Source organism: Pongo abelii, chromosome 13, assembly GCF_028885655.2.
Source record: "Pongo abelii isolate AG06213 chromosome 13, NHGRI_mPonAbe1-v2.0_pri, whole genome shotgun sequence".
Lineage (NCBI taxonomy): Eukaryota > Metazoa > Chordata > Mammalia > Primates > Hominidae > Pongo > Pongo abelii.
The window spans coordinates 54,095,247-54,115,344 of NC_071998.2; the positions used below are offsets into that span (position 1 = coordinate 54,095,247).

The 20,098-nt window shown below is 42.2% G+C and overlaps 2 protein-coding genes across 18 annotated transcripts in view; one reads left to right on the plus strand and one right to left on the minus strand.

Moving 5' to 3' along the window:
* The window catches only part of SPATA6L (spermatogenesis associated 6 like), a 157,602-nt gene that overhangs the window by 95,269 nt on the left and 42,235 nt on the right, over positions 1 to 20,098 (plus strand). For 2 of the 16 annotated variants that reach the window (XR_008509664.2, XR_008509665.2), the window contains exon 17: positions 14,576 to 14,681. The exons of the other annotated variants lie outside the window; for them this stretch is intronic. The gene's annotated coding sequence lies outside the window, so the exon portion shown is untranslated. The remainder of the gene's footprint in view (positions 1 to 14,575; positions 14,682 to 20,098) is intronic. 16 annotated transcript variants of the gene reach the window in all.
* The window catches only part of SLC1A1 (solute carrier family 1 member 1), a 91,010-nt gene that overhangs the window by 14,361 nt on the left and 56,551 nt on the right, over positions 1 to 20,098 (minus strand). For both annotated transcript variants that reach the window (XM_054519977.2, XM_002819820.5), the window contains 4 exons: positions 9,533 to 9,625; positions 7,151 to 7,265; positions 5,516 to 5,558; positions 3,837 to 3,935 (listed from right to left, as the gene is read on the minus strand). In XM_054519977.2, coding sequence (XP_054375952.2) covers positions 3,837 to 3,935; positions 5,516 to 5,558; positions 7,151 to 7,265; positions 9,533 to 9,625 — 350 coding nt within the window. The remainder of the gene's footprint in view (positions 1 to 3,836; positions 3,936 to 5,515; positions 5,559 to 7,150; positions 7,266 to 9,532; positions 9,626 to 20,098) is intronic.

A 20,098-nucleotide genomic window follows, 5' to 3' on the forward strand; every position in this document is an offset into this window, starting at 1 on the left:
ACTCCCAGGTTCAAGCAATTCTCCTGCCTCAGCCTCCCTAGTAGCTGGGATTACAGGTATCTGCCACCACACCCAATTAATTTTTTGTATTTTTAGTAGAGATAGGGTTTTGCCATGTTAGCCAGGGTGGTCTCGAACTCCTGACCTCAGGTGATCCGCCCGTCTCAGCCTCTCAAAGTGCTGGGATTACAGGTGTGAGCCACTGTGCCCAGCCAGGATTTTTTTTTTTAAACTTTTACATTCAGGGGTACATGTGGTGCAGGATGTACAGGGTGTCATGGGGGTTTGTTGTATAGATTATTTCATCACCCAGGTATTAAGCCTAGTATCCATTAGTTATTTTTCCTGATCCTCTCCCTCCTCCCACCCTCTACCCTCTGACAGGCCCCAGTGTGTGTTGTTCCCCTCTATGTGTCCATGTGTTCTCATCATTTAGCTCCCACTTATAAGAAAGAACAGGCAGTATTTGGTTTTCTGTTCCTGTGTCAGTTGGCTAAGGATAATGGCCTCTAGCTCCATCCGTGTCCCTTACAAAGGACATGATCTTGTTCTTTTTAAATGGCAGCATAGCATTCCATGGTGTATATGTACACATTTTCTTTATCCAGTCTATCGTTGGTAGGATTTTAGACATATAAAAATTAGCCAAATACCTACTACTGTGAATCATGTTTTTACCTTTTTTTTTTTAAACAGACAGGGTCTCATGTTGTCTAGGCTGGGGTGCAGTGGCATGATCATAACTCACTGCAGACTCAAACTCCTCAAAGGAGGGCTCAAGTGATCCTCTCACCTCAGCCTCCCAAGTAGCCGGGTCTATGGGTGCATGCCACCATGCCTGGCTTAATTTCTTCACTTTATCCTGGGTAAAAATAGCCTGAGATTTACAGAGAGATAACAGTGGTGCCAACTAGGTTTATAAATAATTATGTTAGCTGGGCGCAGTGGCTCACACCTGTAATCCCAGCAGTTTGGGAGGCTGAGGCAGGTGGATCACCTGATGTTAGGAGTTCAAGACCAGCCTGGCCAACATGGTGAAACCCCGTCTCTACTAAAAATACAAAAATTAGCCAGGCTTGGTGGTGCGTGCCTGTAATCCCAGCTACTTGGGAGGCTGAGGCAGAAGAATTGCTTGAACCCAGGAGGCGGAGGCTGCAGTGAGCCAAGGTCACACCACTGCACTCCAGCCTGGGTGATAGAGTGAGACTCCATCTCAAAAAAAAAAAAAAAAATTATGTTGAGGAGCCACTGGGCTACCAGTCATTTCTTACTTATGATCAAACATATATTTAGGGAAAAGCTAGAGTATTACTGCACTGGCTATAGCATAAGGTCTTAAGATTCAGCTGGAGAGACAAGACTGACTGTGAGAAGCATGAGCCAATAACAGCAGGAAGGTATGTAATTAATTGTGCACCCAAACTATGAGATACAAGCGTCATATGAAGAGTAGGACATGAATGTGGGTTTCAAGGTTAGGGAAAGCTAGGGCTGAGGAATCAGCAGCCAGGAGAAAAAGCATGTTTCAGAAAGATGGCAAGCAAAGGCAAAAATGATCATGCACTGGGCCTTTGCACCCTGCTTGAATAATTCTTGCTCATTCATTATGGCCTCCAGACTAATTTAACATCCCTTGCTGAATGTCTCCCAAACATCCCATTCTTCCTGATTATAATACTCATCATTCTTTGTGTGAGGACAGAGGCCTGGCATCTGTCTTTTCACCATTATAATCCCAATGCCCAGCAGGACCTGGGGTATGGAGGGTGCTCAGAAAGTGTTTATGGAACAACATCAAAAGGCAGGAATAAGGAGTGATGGAGGAGGTGGATCTGGAAAGAAGAGAGGTGCCCACTGGAAGTAAGCTGTGAAAACTAGAGAGAAGCCAGGTCGTGCAGGGCCTCTGAACTCAGCCAGAGGAGTTAAGGCTTTCTGCAGTAGGAAGCAGGGAGCCAACGGTGGTTTATTTAATTTGAATTCTTAAGTCTAATGAACACTCCTTTTCTCCTTAAATCATTCCTTCCTGTGTGAAGTTGAGAGAACATTTGGGAGAAATCTACTACAGGCTTACAGAGGTACCACTGCAGGCCCACACATTCTGATCTCCAATTCTGAAATCCCAAAAGCTCTCAAAGCATGTTGATTTTATTGATAAGTTTATAGCAAACTCTTTTTGGCAGCAAAACCCATCCTAAACTGAGATGAGGCTACTGGCTACTAAGGGTCCATTTCTCTCCTTGGCAGAATATTTATGAGTTTGTTATAAAAACATGGATGTGGTTGATTCTGGCATGTTGTTGCCCATCCCACTTATAAAGGTTGCATAATATGCAGTACATACACCACATGGCCTTTCTAAAGTCTGAGAAACTCTGAACTCTGAATTACATCTGGGCAGAGAGATTCAGACTAGGAATTGTGGGCCTGCATTGCATGCTTATGTACCTGACAAATCTATAGCAGCTTCTAGAGATGGCCAGCTCTACTGTAAGCAGACCCAGAGAGGTAGAGGCAACAGGGCTCTTTTTTTGCTCTTTGTGGTCAACTCTCTCTATTCTTGGTAGTTATGTTCTATAAAGTGCTCATGAACACTGAATTAGCAAATACTGAACCGTTGCTCCTGGGGAAAATTCAGGGTTAAGTTTCTCGGAACCTTGGACACATCCTTTTCAGCAAACAATCAATACATAACATTGTTGTATGTGTTTCTTTTAAAGACACCTTGTTTCATATAGATTGTTGATTTATTAATATTGACCTCACAGCCAACAGCACCATAACTCATGCCTGAATGAAGCTTATCTAAAGCACAAATTTTCTCCCTAAGGCACATCACAGTCTTCTTGTGCTTAGGAACACTGGAGACCACTTCAATATGATGCTTTGTTTTTTTTTGTTTTTTTTGAAACAAGAGTCTTGCTCTGTCACCCAGGCTGAGTGCAGTGGTGCAATCATAGCTCAAACAATCCTCCTGCCTCAGCCTCTCAAGTATCTGGGACTACAGGCATGTGCCACCACACCTGGGTAATATTAAAATGTTTTGTAGAGATGGGGTCTCACTATATTTCCCAGGCCGGTATCAAACTCCTGGTCTCAAGTGATCCACCTGTCTTGGCCTCCCAAAGTACTGGGATTACAAGTGTGAGCCACCATGCCCAGCCTGGTCCTTTTTTTTTTTTTTTTTTTGAGACAGGGTCTCACTCTGCTACCCAGGCTGAAGTGCAATGATTCAATCATGGCTCACTGCAGCCTTGACTTCCCCAGAACAAGCAATCCTCCCACTTCAGCCTCCTGAGTAGCTGGGACTATAGGTGTGCACCGTCATACCCGGCTATTTTTCATTTTTTGTAGAGGTGAGGTGTCACTATGTTGCACAGACTGGTCTGGAACTCCTGGGCTCAAGCGATCCTCCCACCTCGGCATCCCAGCATGCTGGGATTACAGACATGAGTCACTGAACCCCGCCTTGATCCATTTCAAACAGCGAAATCAGCAAGAAAAATCACAAAAATGCAAAAAATATGACACTAAACACACTGCAAAATGGACACTTGTTTCCAGCATGAGAATCAAAGCAAGAAAGCAGAGCACAGCCTTTTTCACCTTAGCTGGGAACATGCCTGTCAGGTGACTCAAATATTTTGTCGCTCTTTGTGTGGGAAATGATGACCACGAAAGCCCCATAAGTATGGATTTTGGGGTCACACATAAATTTTAGCAAGTAGGTGAATTCACAAATGTGATTCTGTGAATGATGAGGATTGATTGTATTTCCTGCTCAGTCATGACTCAGTGCCTGTCTCCTGGGGAAGAGGAACAGGAAATAAGAATGGTACCTTGGAAATAGCAGTTGTCATGACAGCTGTGAAGGACTCTTCTGTCATGTTCGTCTCTGGATCGCTGGGAGGCTTCACTTCTTCACGCTTAGTTTTGTACTGCATGTTGGAGAAAATCAAGGACAAGCAAACAAAAAAAGAATTTTTTTTTAAGCTTTTGAGACTAAATCACAGGAACATGTTATTTTGGCCAAACAGTGCCACTGAAGGGATCTACCTCCAATGCCTCTGTTGCCTCCATTTGTCAACGGTATCTCCCATCAGGTTTTGGAACTAAAAGCAACGCAGAAATTTAAACCCCTGACTCCCACAATCACCATTCAATTATGTCAAAATGTTCCTTCACTTTCACAATAAATGACAAGTTGATAGAGGAATAATACAAAAGAAAGTACAGGCTTGATCTGCAGGAGCTCTCAGAGACAGACTCTGTAAGGATTCCTGTCAATCATTTTTGTTTTTATTAATTAATAAATGATTTTTAATCTGAGCAAACACACTTCATTACTTTGATAACATCACCACGACTTTAATAAGCATCAAGAAAGGTTTAACGATATGGTTGTTCCAAAATCAACAGTCCCCTTGGGGCTATTCAGTGAGTGAGACTGCTGTTGAATTCTCTTCTTTCAGCCCTGTTTGGTTCTGTGGAGCTTCCACATGGGGGTTTAAGAAAGAGTGAGTATATTATTACACCAGGCATAAATGTCCCCCCCTACCAGGCTCTGCCAACACTGAGAACCTTACAAACAACCACTGTGACTGATCTGCAAAGGCCCCCCTGTAATAGAGGAGGTTCTGTCCCTTGTGGAGGCCGGCAGAGAGCAACAGAGTTGCCATTTTTGTTGGTATACACAGAAGTCTGTGTTCATGTAACTTATGTAAATGAATACAGCAGTTTGTGATGGACTCAGCTGTCTTAAAGCACATAGATAAATAGGAGGGAAAGGCTTGAAGTAAATGGAGTGAAGAGATTGTTCAATTTTCCTACAGAAAAAAAAAATCATGGCTTTGTTACACTGCATTGTAGAGCTCCAGCAATGGGGATACAACGATTTTTTATTTTTTTTTAAATTATTTCTTTTTAGAGACATGGTCTTGCCATGTTGCCCAGGCTAGTCTGGAACTCCTGAGCTCAAGGGATCTGCCCACCTTGGCCTCCCAAAGTGCTGGGATTACAGGTGTGAGCTTCCACGCCTGTCTGGGACACAATGATTAAGGAGAAGACTGAACCCAGATGTGGATCACACCATGAGGGTTAGATCCTGGGTTCTAATACCAGAGGAAAAGCAAAGAGGAGATAGAGAGCTACCTTTTTTCTGCAGAAAGTTTAAACTTCAGTACAAATATACCATGGTTCTCCAAAAATAGGTACTGGAGGCCACATTTTAAAATACTCATTATTTGACAGATTTCTGACCCGTACAATTTGAGCCTTTTTGGGGGAAAAGGCATAAAGGAAAAGGAAGCAGTGTAAATTGTGACATGCACCTTACTGTGAGCCAGAAAGGCTGCATACAAAACAGAGACATCACCTTAAACCTGGCCAGTCACAGGTGTACTTCCTGCTGCCATTTTCACGGGGCTAATTCCATTTCTTGAGTCACAGCAGAAAAAAACATTTTTAATTGATAATGGGAAGAGGGTAGCAAGTTAAGGGCACAAGTAATTAATATTACCTGCTGAAAACAGGCCTGGACAAGATTCTCAGGGAACATATTCCTGTTGGAGACATGAAAGGCAGTATTATGTTAGGGCAAAAAGTATTGTTTTGTCATACCTAATATATTGGTAGAAATTAGTATAATATAAAACTAGTACTCTAGTTTCTCTTCTGGCCCCTCCTTTGCGTAATACTTCCTTGTATTGAGATTTCTTTTTTCCTGCTGAGCTTCACCCAAGTATAGAAGGCTCTTGTAATCAACCATCACTTAACTGATTCACTGAGTAACTGACATGCTTACTCTCCTTGGTGAAATGGACACTCACAGTCAAGAGACTATTTATTCTTTAATATTCTGAACATTTCTGTTTTCATCAATGAGGTTGTATGCTCACTGATATGATTTGGCTCTGTGTCCCCACCCAAATCTCATGTCAAATTGTAATCCCCACATGTCGGGGAGGGGCCTTGTGGGAGGTGATTGGATCATGGCGGGTGGTTTCTCCCATGCTATTCTTGTGATCATGAGTGAGTTCTCACAAGATCTGGTTGTTAGAAAGTGTGTGGCACGTCTTCCTTTGCCCTTGCTTTCTCTCCTGCAGCCATGTAAGATGTGCCTTGCTTCCCCTTTGCCTTCTGCCATGATTTTAAGTTTCTTGAGGCCTCCCCAGCCATGCAGAACTGTGAGTTAATTAAGCCTCTTCCCATTATAAATTACCGTGTCCCTGGTAGTTCTTTATAGCAGTGTGAAAATGGACTAATACACTTACCAAGGTTCATTTTATTTGTTCCCAAATTCTTTATACTAGTTGCAAATATTATCATAATTACTGCATTTCATATTATGTAAACCAGTGAAATATGAGCATAAAAAGGAAGGTATGGTTTCTATAAAATCTAAGCCACATGCCTGGAAACTCAATAAAGGCCAGAGACTAAAATTTTTATGGTTTGATTAGGTATGGGAAGATTATTGAAATTAAAAAGAAAAACTGGAAAGATTTGCACTCAGCTTTCTTTGCAATGTCTAAAAGTTTTGGTACTCTGTTCTATAGAAACTTTATGTGGAAATTGCAGATGATATATTTATAAGGGCTGTATATGTAACAGAACCCGTAAGAAATTACCATGAGCTAACAAACTTGAAGAAAAGACCTTGGCTTTATGTCAAACAATTGGTGAATAAATGCACTAAGTTTTAAGTGAACACAAAATTGTAATGTATATCTTATGTCTTTTTTAATGAGTCTCTGCTTTAATTGGTATTTTTTATTGACTGACCTATTTACAGATCTGGTTGCTTTAGATAAGAGAGTTTCTCCTGTACAATTAAAAGATGTATTTTTCTAAGTGCGTTTCAGAACTGACTACTAATACATCCTAGCATCTCTCTGGAACATGTATCTGCATCTCTGTTCATCCTAAATCCTGATGCAGAAGCCTGTTTCTTCCCTTCCCTCTTGGAACCAAGACTTGGAAAACAGTACTGGCTATGTAATTTGTGGGTTCTTGGGCAAAATGAAAGTGCATAATAATTCAAAAGTTATTAAAAATTTCAATACAGTAACAGCAGAATATTAAACCACATACAAGGCCTTGTGCTGCTATAGGGTTGCATGCCCTTGAAGCCACCTTGTGGCAAAACACTCACCTGATGAGATCTAACATGGCATCCACCGTACTGACTTCAGGGGTGCTGCCTGTCCTCGCAATTTCACCCACTTTCTGGGTGACACCAGGCTTGATGCTCACCACCAGCACAATACCTGTGGCCAAGAACAGCGTCCACAGAGCATTAGGAACCTTCCAGGGCACCTGGCACAGCTAGCACCTTTCGAACAATGGAATGGTTGTACCAGGCAATAGTGTGATGGGGAGGACCCTGAGGTCCAGCCAAAATGCTGAGCCTCCTCTGGAACCTCAGCAGCCACCTTAATTGCTCTTCCATTTAAATGAGTAAGCAGAAAGAACTCCGTGTGCTTGTGTGCGTGCGTGTGCGTCTGTGTGTGTGTGTGTGTGTGTGTGTTTTAAATGAAGGGGCTGCATCCCAGAATTGCTTCTGGAAACACCTGCTGATGAGAATATTCTTTTTCTTGAACTTATGAGATCAGCCTAGGAAGGTGTTAGGGTAAGGATGATCCATTTTCTAGCCCAGAGAATGCATCTGATGTCTTTCTGCAATTTTACCCACAGATGTTGGTTATTCTCCTGAGGATCATACAAAACAAGCCTTGCCTTCCTTCCATACCGTAGGTCTTCAAGTATCTAGAAAGAAGTCATGTAGGAAAATGCTGTTCCGGGGGTGGAATGAGGACAAATAGATGGGATTTATAGGGAGAGAAGGTTCATCTCTCTGTAAGGAAGAACTGTCTACATGGCAGAGCATCTGACGGCATCATTGTGGCCTTGGGAAGTAATGGGTTCCTGTCACTTGAGTGTCCAAGCCAAGATGGGAGGCTGTAGAAGAGACCAAGACATTGGAGGGTGTTTGACTGGAGGGAAGTGAAGAAGAAAAAGATCCTCATGCTCTTTATTGCTCCTCCCTCAAGAAGAGGCAATGGTAATCCAAGGGGTAGGGCTCTGGGATGCTGAATGGGTCCATTTTGCTAGTGGGAGGAGCTGCTGGGCTATAAGGGGCCATGACTGGGTATGGCCCACTCTTTTCCTCTCTCAGAGTTGTAGAAGGGCTATACGCCTCCAGCTAATAAGAGAGCAGTATCTTGCTTCTCATTGCTATGTTTTCTCTGTGTCTGTCTTCCTCAGGAAACTCATGAGATGATGTGGTTTTGTTTTATGGCAGAGTTCAAGCCCTCCTGGGTCCCTTGGCCTAATACCACTAAAGCCTCACTACATCCCACCCCTTCTTATCAGCTCATTGAAGCAGGGCTACAAGGGCCGAGCTGCTGCCACATCTGAGTACGTGCTCTTTCTGTCTTCCCCCTCTGGGCATTCTTCCTAAAATGTCACTCAGGGTTACAAAGGCCAAGCATTCTTCAAAAAACCATGCTAAAGGTATAAAAGCAGCTACTCCCTTATTAGAATTTTCTCCCTCTTACAAGTGGGATTTATCCTCAACAAGGATCTATTAGCTGTTAGCTCTTGTTACTATGTGAAATGCACTAAAATGCTATATTTCTGGAAATATTTTATAATTATACTCAACTCCACTATTATAGACCAATCATCCACTTTAAGAATTATATAAGTGGCTGGGCATGGTGGCTCACACCTGTAATCCTAGCACTTCAGGAGGCCAAGGCAGGTGGATCACCTGGGGTCAGGAGTTCAAGACCAGCCTGGCCAACATGGCGAAACCCTGTCTCTACTAAGAAAATACAAAAATTACCTGGGCATGGTGGTGTGCACCTGTAATCCCAGCTACTTGGGAGGCTGAGGCAGGAGAATAGTTTGAACCCAGGAGGCAGAGGTTGCAGTGAGCCGAGATCATGCCACTGCACTCTAGCCTGGGTGACAAGAGTGAGACTCCCTCTCGAAAAAAAAAAAAAAAAGTAGTTAGGGCCAGGCACGGTGGCTCATGCCGGTAATCCCAGCACTTTGGGAGGCTGAGGCAGGCAGATCCCTTGAGCCCGAGAGTTCAAGACCAGCCTGGGCAACATAGAAGACTTCCCACGTCTCTTTTTAATTAAAAAAATACATATTTTAAAAAGTAGTTGAGCTTTTCTTAACATACAATTTTTTAAAATCAGAAAGTAGTATTGTCAAAGTACCACAAAGTTTTTCCTTTGAAGTCTATCTGCCAGGTTCAAGTGATTCTCCTGCCTCAGCCTCCCAAGTAGCTGGGACTACAGGCGCATGTTACCATACCTGGATAATATTTTTGTATTTTTAGTAGAAATGGGTTTTCATGTTGGCCAGGCTGGTCTCAAACCCCTGACCTCAAGGGATCTGCCCACGTCAGCCTCCCACAGTTCTGGGATTACAGGCCTGAGCCACCGCATCTGGCCGCCAACTACTTTTTGAATGAAAAAATCACCATTACATAAAGTAATAAGGATTCAGAAATAGGTATTACCTAGAATAACAGCAATGAGAGTGGTACAGAAATAATACACGACAGCGCGTAGACCAATTTTTCCAGAGACGTTGGAATCCAGTGCAGCAACACCTGAAGGGGAGACAGAAATCAAATTACATTAATTTTAAAAGACAGGTTTCCAGGACCCGCGATTTAATCCTCAAGGTGTGTAATAAAGAGCTGAGAGGCGTTCTCATCTACAGACAATGGGCAATAACATGCAATGGGCAAAAGCAACACTTCAAAATTCCAAACAGATTTAAGAGAGGGAAGCCCAGTCAGGTGCAAGTTCCCCTGCAGGCAGCTTCCCACAGCCTTCGCCTCCAGGAGTATCCTGCCTTCAGATCTTCCTGGAGTTGGTCAGGAAATAATCATAAGGAGTCCCCATCCCACATTTGCACTAAGAATTTTACCAAGATTTGTATTATATCATTCAACATCCCTTGTGATAAACCTCCTTTGGAATTCAGTTATCTAGGAAAAATTTATCTCAAAGAACTGAGATCGTTTGTTGTTGTTGTTGTTTGTTTGTTTGCTTTGAGACAGAGTCTTACTCTGTCACCCAGGCTGGAGTGCAATGGTGTGATCTTGGCTCATTACAACCTCCACCTCCTGGGTTCAAGCGATTCTCCTGCCTCAGCTTCCCGAGTAGCTGGGATTACAGGTGCACACCACCACACCCAGATAATTTTTGTATTGTTAGTAGAGATGAGGTTTCACCATGTTGGCCAGGCTTGTCTCGAACTCCTGACCTCAGGTGATCCGCCACCTTGGCCTCCCAAAGTGCTGGGATTACAGGTGTGAGTCATCATGCCCGGCCTGAGATTTTTTTTTTTTTAACACTTGAGAATCATGTAACTCGTGATAGTTTTCCTTTCTGCCTTTTCTGTCAGGAAGCTTAGGCTCAACTGGAAAAACTAATGTTTATATACAATTATAAAAGTAATATATATTCATTACGACTATCTGAAAAAGGAGAAAAGGTAAAGATGACAACAAAAATCACATCATCTCATCAGCCAAGTTAATATTCTGGTGAATTTTCTTCTAATATTTTTCTCAATTTTTTGTAAACAGCTGAGAGAATTTTATAGTTTTTAACCCTCTCTCTTCTTAATATTGTAGTTGTAAGCATTTTCCCACATTGTTACAAACTCACCCTGAGGATAATTTTAATGGCTCAATAATCTGTCATGTGTCTGTACCAGAATGTATCTAATGATCCACTTATTGCTGGATCTTTAAATGGTCCTGGGGCCACATTCACAGTAATGTCATTATCCATTCTGGTTAGTGTGTTTCCTTCCTCTTTTCATGATTTTCAAACTGCTTCTGTGTAAACAACCTTATTGTGTACAGCTTTTATTGTGAGACATCTTAAAATTTCTATTTGAAAGAGGAAAGATATTAATAAATAATTTCCCAGGGCACAGGTAATATCAGAGACTTATGATCATATTGTTAGATCTCACTTCAAATGGTCGTTGGCTACCAGTAAGATGACTAAGTGTTGCCCAAGTTTGAAAGGGCTGTCTGGAGTGTCAACGACAGCTGGATTAGAGGTGGAAGGCAGGCATCCCTCCTTGCCAGAAACCCTTGCTCTCTATCAAAGATGCTCATATAAATGGAGTCAAAAGCCATTCTCCAATTGGACTTGGATGTGGGAAATGGGCCAAGTTGAGAAACAACTGAATCATCTTTCGGCAAGCTGTCATTGGAGGTTTCAGACACTACCCAGCCTGATTTCCAAAATGAGGGTCATATTTTGAGTCAAAGGATCATTATAGAAAATGATTTTGCATATTTAACACACGAGTTGTCCCATAACCATTTGCAAAGCCTAAGGTACAGGGTAGCAGGAAAAAGGAAGAGGTTGTCACAAGGCAACCCCAAGGGAAAGGCAGTAAACCTATATGGCTATCAGCATGCACAGGTAACTTTTATGTTCATTTCCCACACTAAAAGGCCTATCCATTTTTTTTTTAAGTGACTGGGGGATTATGCTTCTCATATATAATCCTACATATTTGATGTACAGGAAGAAAATCTGCAAGGAAGTGATCACCATTATGATGACAGAACAAGTAATTTCTCACTCTAAACACACCATTTCTCTGGCTGTTGATTGCTCCTTTGGAAGTTAATATTTTGAGAGAAGGTGCTCTGGCCTCTGTAGCAGCTACCCCAGGATGTTGTTAAGGGGCCATTCATCAACCTCTGGGAAAAGATTGTGCAATTGCCATATAATGGGCATACTGCAATAGTCACATTGTAGAATAATCTTGATGATAGATTCTATTCAATTTGAGAAAAATGCAGTTTGCTGTGTTGAAGAGTCTTTCTTTTCCTCACAGTAAGACAATGAAAGATAACAATTAGGCAAGGGACAACAGCAACAACAAAAAAGTCAAGAGAGATTGAAGGCCAAAATTCAGAAACAAATTCACTATCTCATATTTAGTTTAGGTCTCTTAAAGAAAGAGCAAATCATAATACAAATATGTAAGTTTGCTAAGTATATTATATGATTATAAAATATGTGCCTATTTCATTTTAGAGCTTGGTATATTGTTTTGATAACTGTAATAATTATTGCTAAGATTCATAGGTTAAAAAGAAACAAAAAGAATCACCACCTTAACAGGCTCCAAGTAACTCATCTGTAGCCCTAATATGGGATCTATTTTCAGATATATCGTCCTTCTTTGGTAGATGTCCAGTTTAAGCAGATTCCAGCCCCTAAAGTGCTGACAAGTGAGAGTCACAGAGTAGTTACAGAACTGTTCTCGGGGATGTGTTTGGTACTCTCTCAGGATTTTCTTCCAGCAGTGAAACAAATTAAATCTATGTGGATAATTGTTCCCAGCATATGTTAGTATGTCTTAATTTGTCTTAATGATTTGGCCATGGGCTGGTGCCTCTGCTTGTACTCCAGGACCCAGCTGGCAATAAAAGGCTTGATAATAATGAGATCTTGGTGAAAATGTCTTAAACAAATACATCCCCAAGTAGTCATCCAATTTCCCCTCTGTCCTGGAGCACAGCAACTATCTTGTAGTAACTTTCAGCACGGGTCTTTGTTTCCCATTCCTCTAATCCACCTCCATCCTACCAATTTCCCGGATATATCAGATATTTACTCAAATCAACGATTATACTTCTCTACACTGTATAGTTACCTCTACCTCTGTATAGTTACCACTGTATAGTTACCCTCTACCTCTCTAGTCATCAATATGGGGGCAGAGCTGGCCCCCAAGTCCAGGCTCTTGGATGATTTATAATGCATTGTTGGGGATAAGGGTGGTGACCACCATAGAGGGAGAGAACAGATATAGAGAAACAGCCTAACCTTTGAAAACCTCTATAAATAGGAACATTACAGAACTTAATGACCATAAAATATCTGTCTGGATGGTTGTAAACACCCCACCTGCGACTAATGTCAATAATGATGAGGATGATAATTATAATACAAATAATAATGATGACAATAAACACTATATTGACTGCATGTTAATGCATCATCTTTAATTCTCATTACAACCCAAGGAGGTGGGCATTATTACCCCCATTTTACAGAGGACAAAACTATAGCTCAGAAAGGCTAAGTACCATACGATCATAAAGCTGGTAAGGTGAGTGGTAGAGCTGGGATCCCAATCTACATTTTACCTCAAAGGCCATATTCTTAACCACTGTTCCATATTGGCTCTATCCATGTGCTACAAAATTCTAGACTAGCGCTGCCCAGTAGAGCTTCCTGATGATAGAAATGTTCTGTTTTTGTGCTGTCCCCTGCAGTAGCCACAAAGTGCACATGGCTAGCAAGCACTTGGAAAGTGGCTAGTGTGACTGACAAACTGAGTTTTCATTTTATTTCATTTTAATTAATCTATTTATTTTAATTTTTTTTTTAATTTTAGAGATGAGGTCTCACTATGTTGCCCAGGCTGGTCTTGAACTCCTGAGCTCCAGCAATCCTCCCACCTCAGCCTCCCAATTTGCTAGGATTATAGGTGTGAGCCACCACACCTGGCCAATTTTAATTAATCTCAATTTAAGTAGCCACACGTGGCTAATGGCTATCATATTGGACAGCCCAATCTCTCTAGACCCTACCAGTGTTTAGCATTTAGTGGGTGCTCAACAATGTTGAATGAACAAACTATAGCTTAACTCCATTATCAAATTCAGGAAAAGCTCTTTGCCTTGCAAGCATGGGCAGGGGAAAGGAAGATGCTAAGCCCAAATCTCCTGGCACGTAGTTCCATCACTGCACTGATCATATTGCTCTAAGGCCTGAAGCTTATTCTTCACTTGGCCCTCAGTGCCTTAAATAAGGTGCTCTACGAATGTTTGTACTTGAAGCTTTCCACATGACAGAAAGAGCTGTATTTTTGCAAGTAATCCTCTCCTTACAAATGACCCCATTTCAAAGATCCATTTGTGGGTCCGAAACTTGGAACTCAGCAGGTAATCTTAGAAACCACTTATACATGGTGGTTTAGTTTGGTTCCCAGGGCAGCCAATGAGAACACTTTTCAGCCATAAAAGACTCCACAGGGGAACACATGTAACATCTCAGTCTTTTTCAACCTTGTTTTATTGTTGTTGTTGTTGTGCAAACCCACCCCCACAAGCTGTTTTCCTAATCACCACCCCTCTGAAATTCTAAAACCACAAACTGTATATCTGGTTATATAGTAAATGATACATGTGTTTTTTTACATAAAAAGAGTAAGATTTTCTCCCCCAATTCACCACCACCAAATAAAAACAGCTTTTGCTGCCTTGGGGACGATATTGTGTTGGTGAGAACTTGTGATCTAGCTCAATGAATGTTGACTGTGAGAATGAGAATCCAGGCATTAGACTGTTACTGGCGAGACGTCCCAGATCAGGCCCAACTTAGTCCCAAACAAGTAAAACCTCATTTGGCCTTTAGTTCTGAGTTTTTATTCTCAATGGACCCGGGTTTCTTGCTCTCAGGCCATCTATGGTGGCTGGCGAGGTCTAAAGGACCCCCTCTCTTTACAGTTCACTATCAGAACTCGTTTCTCCTGGGAGTTAAAAGCTGTCCTATAGGAGGTGATAAATGAGAGGGAACTAAGCAGGTGTGATGGCATCTGCACAGAAATCAACAGTGAGTATTTATAATGTTTATAGTAATTGGACAGTAACTTTATTTCTGTTGAATGTAATAATAAAAGACAGGGGCGGGGCGTAGTGGCTCACACTGGTAATCCCAGCACTTTGGGAGGCCCAGGCAGGTGGATCACCTGAGGTCAGGAGTTTGAGACCAGCCTGGCCAACATGGTGAAACCCCATCTCTACTTAAAAAACAACAAAACCACACACACACACACACACACACAAATTTGCTGGGTGTGGTGGTGCGCACCTGCAATCCCAGCTACTCAGGAGGCTGAGGCAGGAGAATCTTTCGAACCTGGGAGGTGGAGGTTGCAGTGAGCCGATATCATGCCACTGCACTTCAGCCCGGGCAACTGGAGTGAAACTCCATCTCAAAAAAAAAAAAAAAAAAAAAAAAAATAGGGCTAGTATTTTGTATGTCTATTTTTAATATAACTTTTCTAGTAATTTGCTCTAGCTATAGTTTACGAAGGTTATTGATCTGTAACAGATCAGAAATTTTAACAACTGGATTTGCTCCATCCAGTTTAAAAACTAGATGTTTTGTGAAGCCCTGGTGCAGAGACTAGTTATTGTGGGCTTTCAGAGGAGCCTGAGCTGTCACCAGATTGAGATGACCAGGAGAGACTTGATGGAACAGGTGGCACCTGAATTGGGCAGAAAAAGAAGAGCACGATTCCAGTTCCCTGTGAACCCAGGGTTGTCTGTTAGAACCTGGGACAGTTTTGAGGCTGGGCTGTGGCCTAGAAACAGGGATAAAATCCCCGGTTGTCCTTGGAAGTGAGGGGCACCTGCTAGCTCTTTATTTTAGGTAAAGGCATTTATTTGCTTTTTTCACCTCAGGAGAAGGCTCTGATGAGCAAGGGTGTTGGCTCCCAGCCAAAGCAGTAATCATCTGAACTTTTTACAAAAACACTCCAAAGGAAGCAGTTGCCTGGCTAAACAATAGCATGTTTTAAAAATAAACATCTGAGGGCAAAAGACTCCTCCTAGAGCTCTCTGATTAAGCAACCACCCACTGAGAACAAAGTTTTCGTGACAATCTCTCCACATTGCTGTTAAGGTATCAAAATTCAACCCCTTATTGGAAGTTCTTTTAGGTCTGGCATTTGGTGGTGTTATGCCATTGTAAGTGGACACCACGTCCAAGAAACTCATTGTTGCATAGGAGTTAAAACTCGCCATGTGGATGACTCCTGTCTCTGTCACCGGCAGAGAGGCCACCTGTGCAGAGAGAAGGCATGGGCTTTGGTGGGACAGACTGGGCTCAAATCCCAGCCTCCTCCCAGACTCAGCTTCTCCATCTATAAATTGGAGGATCTGAAATGCCTCTATCGCCTTTAGGTTAATTGTGAGGAACAAAGTGAACAACCTCAGCTTGCGTAGCTGTTGTGAGGATTAGAAATAATGTCTATAACAGGCCTAGTACAGTGCTCAGAACACAGTGTGTTCTTAGTAAATAGCCTCCATGATTACTGAATAAATGATAAAGATGATGTGCATCACTGAGCAAATGGAAGGCATTCAACAAGCATGAACTGATTCATTCCCTCTCTCATTCATTCCTTCATTACACGGTCACTAAAGAGATCTTTTAAAAACGTAAATCAGGTGATTTTATACATCAGGACAACCCTTCAATGACATTGAAGATAAAAAGAAAAAATCCTTACCTTGGCTAACAGGCCTTGCAGGGGAGGCACCTGCTTGCCTCTCCAGCCCCGCTTTGTGCCATCTTCCTGTCTCATCCCCTCCTCCAGCCTCTTCTGGAACAGACCAAGCTCCTTCCCACCCCAAGGCCTTTGCACAGGCTCTTCCCTCTGCCTGGAGTGCTCTTCCTCACTCTTCATTTGGCTTTTAAGTCCTTTCCTCAGAATCCTTCCCTGATTATCCAGCCTAAACCATAGTGTCCTGATTTCTTCGCTTGGCATCCTGTGCATATCATATCTCAACAATTTTTATCATTGGTTCATTATTTTATATCTCTTTCTTGCTAGGTTTTAAGCTCCATGAAGGCAGGAGACCTAGATATCTGCTTGTTCACAAATGTATACTCAGTGCCCAGCACATAGGAGATTCTCAATATACATGCTGATTAAATGAATAACAGTTATTTAAGTATGGCTGCCTGCCCTGGAGCCCTCTCCCAGGCTCTGGACCCTTGGCAGCAGAGTGTTGCCAGAACAAAACTTGCCAGTTCCAGCTGCTGCCCTTATGATCTGTGTGATCTTGAAAAAGTGGCTTAATCTGTCTTCAACCTCCTGTTTCCTTATCTCTAAAGATGGAGTTAAGGTCCCACCTACTTGACGACTTCATAGGGCTGCTATGAGGATTAAATAAACAGGTTCATGATTTTTAAATTCCAAAATGTTTCTTTTATTCCCCAGAGAAAACAAGGCAGGATATGATCTTACTTTGTTAATCCAGGGCATAGGGAAATCTCTGCAGCCTTGATTAGTACTCCCTGGATGTTCAAAGGGAAAGGAAGAGGCAAAGAGGAGCATGGCAAAATCTTTCTGTGCATGCGTCACCTATGACATCTACTTTTCTTAGAGACATTAAGAACTCTCTTAAAATAGGTAATATCACCACTCTAGGCTATTTGGTGATGTTAACAAAATAAACTGGTCCTTAAGCAGAATCAGCTAAAGGTCCCCTTGAAGCCTCTGTCAGCTGGTCCACATCTGAAGTTCAAAACATGCATCAAGAAGCAGTGGGCTCTCCAGGCGCAGTGGTTCATGCCTGTAATCCCAGCACTTTGGGAGGCTGAGGCAAGTGGATCACTTGAGGTCAGGAGTTCAAGACCAGCCTGGCCAACATGGTGAAACCTCGTCTCTACTAAAAATACAAAAATTAGCCGGTGGTGGTGGCACACACCTATAGTCCCAGCTACTTGGGAGGCTGAGGCAGGAGAATCACTTGAACCCAGGAGGTGGAGGTTGCAAGTGAGCTGAGGTCGCACCAGTGCACTCCAGCCTGGGCAACAGAGTGAGACTCTGTCAAAAAAAAAAAAAAAAAAAGAAGTGGTGGTCTGTGTCCTGGTTTCAGCAGTCCAGGAGCTGTTTTAACATTTTTTTCATTACTATGGAACATGGTGGTATTTGTAGTTAGGACCAGTTTTTCAGAAGACTCCATGAATTTTTTGACTGCCTGAATTTATTGTCCAGTAAAAGCATTAAATATACCCCAAAGAATCTGAGGAACTCAACTGTTCTTTTCCAAAGTCCATATGAATGCTCTGACAGCAGCAGCTAGCTAATGGCTCAGTGAGACTTTTCTGGGTTTTTGCCACAACCTAAATATGACTGAGCTGTCTCTTTGCTTCTCTTTATCCATAAAATTGGTATCTCAGACTTCTAGGCAAAAGCTTCTTACATGCTGGTGAACTTTACAAACTGATGGCAGAGCAAGTCTTTTTATATTGTTCTCATTTCCAGAATGAATGCATTCAGTGTGTTCATATCTGCATATTGGCCCTGTAGATTCTGCTGCCAGTTCAGGTACTTTATAGGAACTTCTGAAGGTCTCAGACAAAAAAGAGTAAGTAAAAAAATTGTATAGCATTCTAGATGTTCTATGAAACATTATGTTATCCATATTTTAAAGCTGAGGACAAGTTAAGTAAAATCCAAGGTTTCACAGCTGATCCATGGCAGAACCAGGATTCAAACCCAGGCAGTGTGGCTCCTGTCTGTACTCTTAACCACCGGACTCTCCTGCCCCTCTAGGATGTATACTTGTTCAGGTGTCCCTCTGTAGAGAATGGCACAGGTGGGAGTTACTGCTAGAATTGCTTCCCTCGCCTGCAGGCTCAAGTCCAGTCCCCTTGGCAAGGCACACGAGGCCAATAAACCCTTGTGCTCACCCATTCCATCCCATTCCTCTTGCCCACGTTTCCAGCATTCCACTTCAAGTCTCACTGTCCTCCCAAGATGCTATTTTGGGAGGACAAAGATGCTATTTTCTCCTGCCTGGAATATCCACCCTCTTCCTTTCACTTGATTTCTATGCTTCCTTCAAAATGGCTCCTTCCAATGTCCCCTGTACTGACCTCATTCCCAGAAAGTGCCTATCACACAGCATTGTAATGTACTCTTTCTTGCTGAGCTAAGACTTAATTTTACACCTTGTGTGTCTAGCAAAGCCTGGCTCATTAAAGATGGAATGAATAAATAAATAAATGAATGAATGGTCTTCCAGATCCATGCCTCCAATATATAGAAGGTCCTTAGAATCCCTGTTTAAGTAATAAAATCAGGTTATCTTACAGCTGAACAGAGCTATGAACAAGTCTAGTACCTGTTTAGTCAGAAAGAAGGCTCATGCATGGTTGATTCTCTGGGCTTCACTGTCTCAGGAAAGACTAAAGCAGGGCATATTTATCTCTTGCCACTATTCATTTTATTACTTGCAAATGACATGTTCATTATGGGAACTCTTCCTTATACACTATGTGGTTGTTTCGTCTTTGGAGGCCAGGCATTTCAGAAATCAAATTGATACAATAAATCCTTTGGCTTCAACAGCTGTATTCTAACTCAACACAAATTTCTTGATAATCTTAGGGAAAGGAGCACTTAAAGTGCATGAAGAGCCCACTGGTTCCAGATGTTGCAAATGAGGCAAGAAGTTCACTCTCAGACTGTACAGTCTTAGGCAACAACCTTGTCTTCCTGCCTGGAGTTTTAAGTTTATAAACCACGTTGAATGGCAATTTTCATAGAAACTAAACTGTATAACGGACCACCTATGTTTCAAGAAAAGAATGCATACTCCTCCCCCATAGCTAAAATTGACATTAAATGCTCTTAGTCACCTATGTTTATGAACAGTAGCTTATATTTAATAGCAAGTTGTACAACAAAGTGATATGCGTCTTCAAGTCTTACAATTCTTGCTAACGAGGGACTGCTGGACCTAACTATCAGATGACCTCAGCTCCATGACCATGTGAGTGGCAGGGCCTCACCCTCTTATACGTGGTTTTCTGTTAGTCTGTTTTCATGCAGCTGGAGTTAACAAATGTTAGCTGAATAAAACTGAACCTTGTCTCGGGGAGGCACGTGGCATGGTTCTTTTCATAGGAGGATGTGGGATTGTTTCCAGATACACAGCTGCCTCTGAGTAAATGAATACATAGCCTTTAAAAAAAGCCTTCCTCAGCCCCAAAGATTTAAGCGTGTCATCTGCTGTAAAGCCTGAGTTTACAAATATGGTGCTCTAAAACTATCACCAACTGCACTTTATTCTGCTCATCCTCTATTCTTCAGTCTCTTCCGTGCATTCATACTCATTGCCTGATGTGGTAGTTTATTTTGTTACCTGGATTCAACCTCAACTAGATTGCATCTGGAGTGTCAGAGTCTAGCTGGGCAGGGGTCAGCTCCTGGCTGGCCTCCTGTTTTT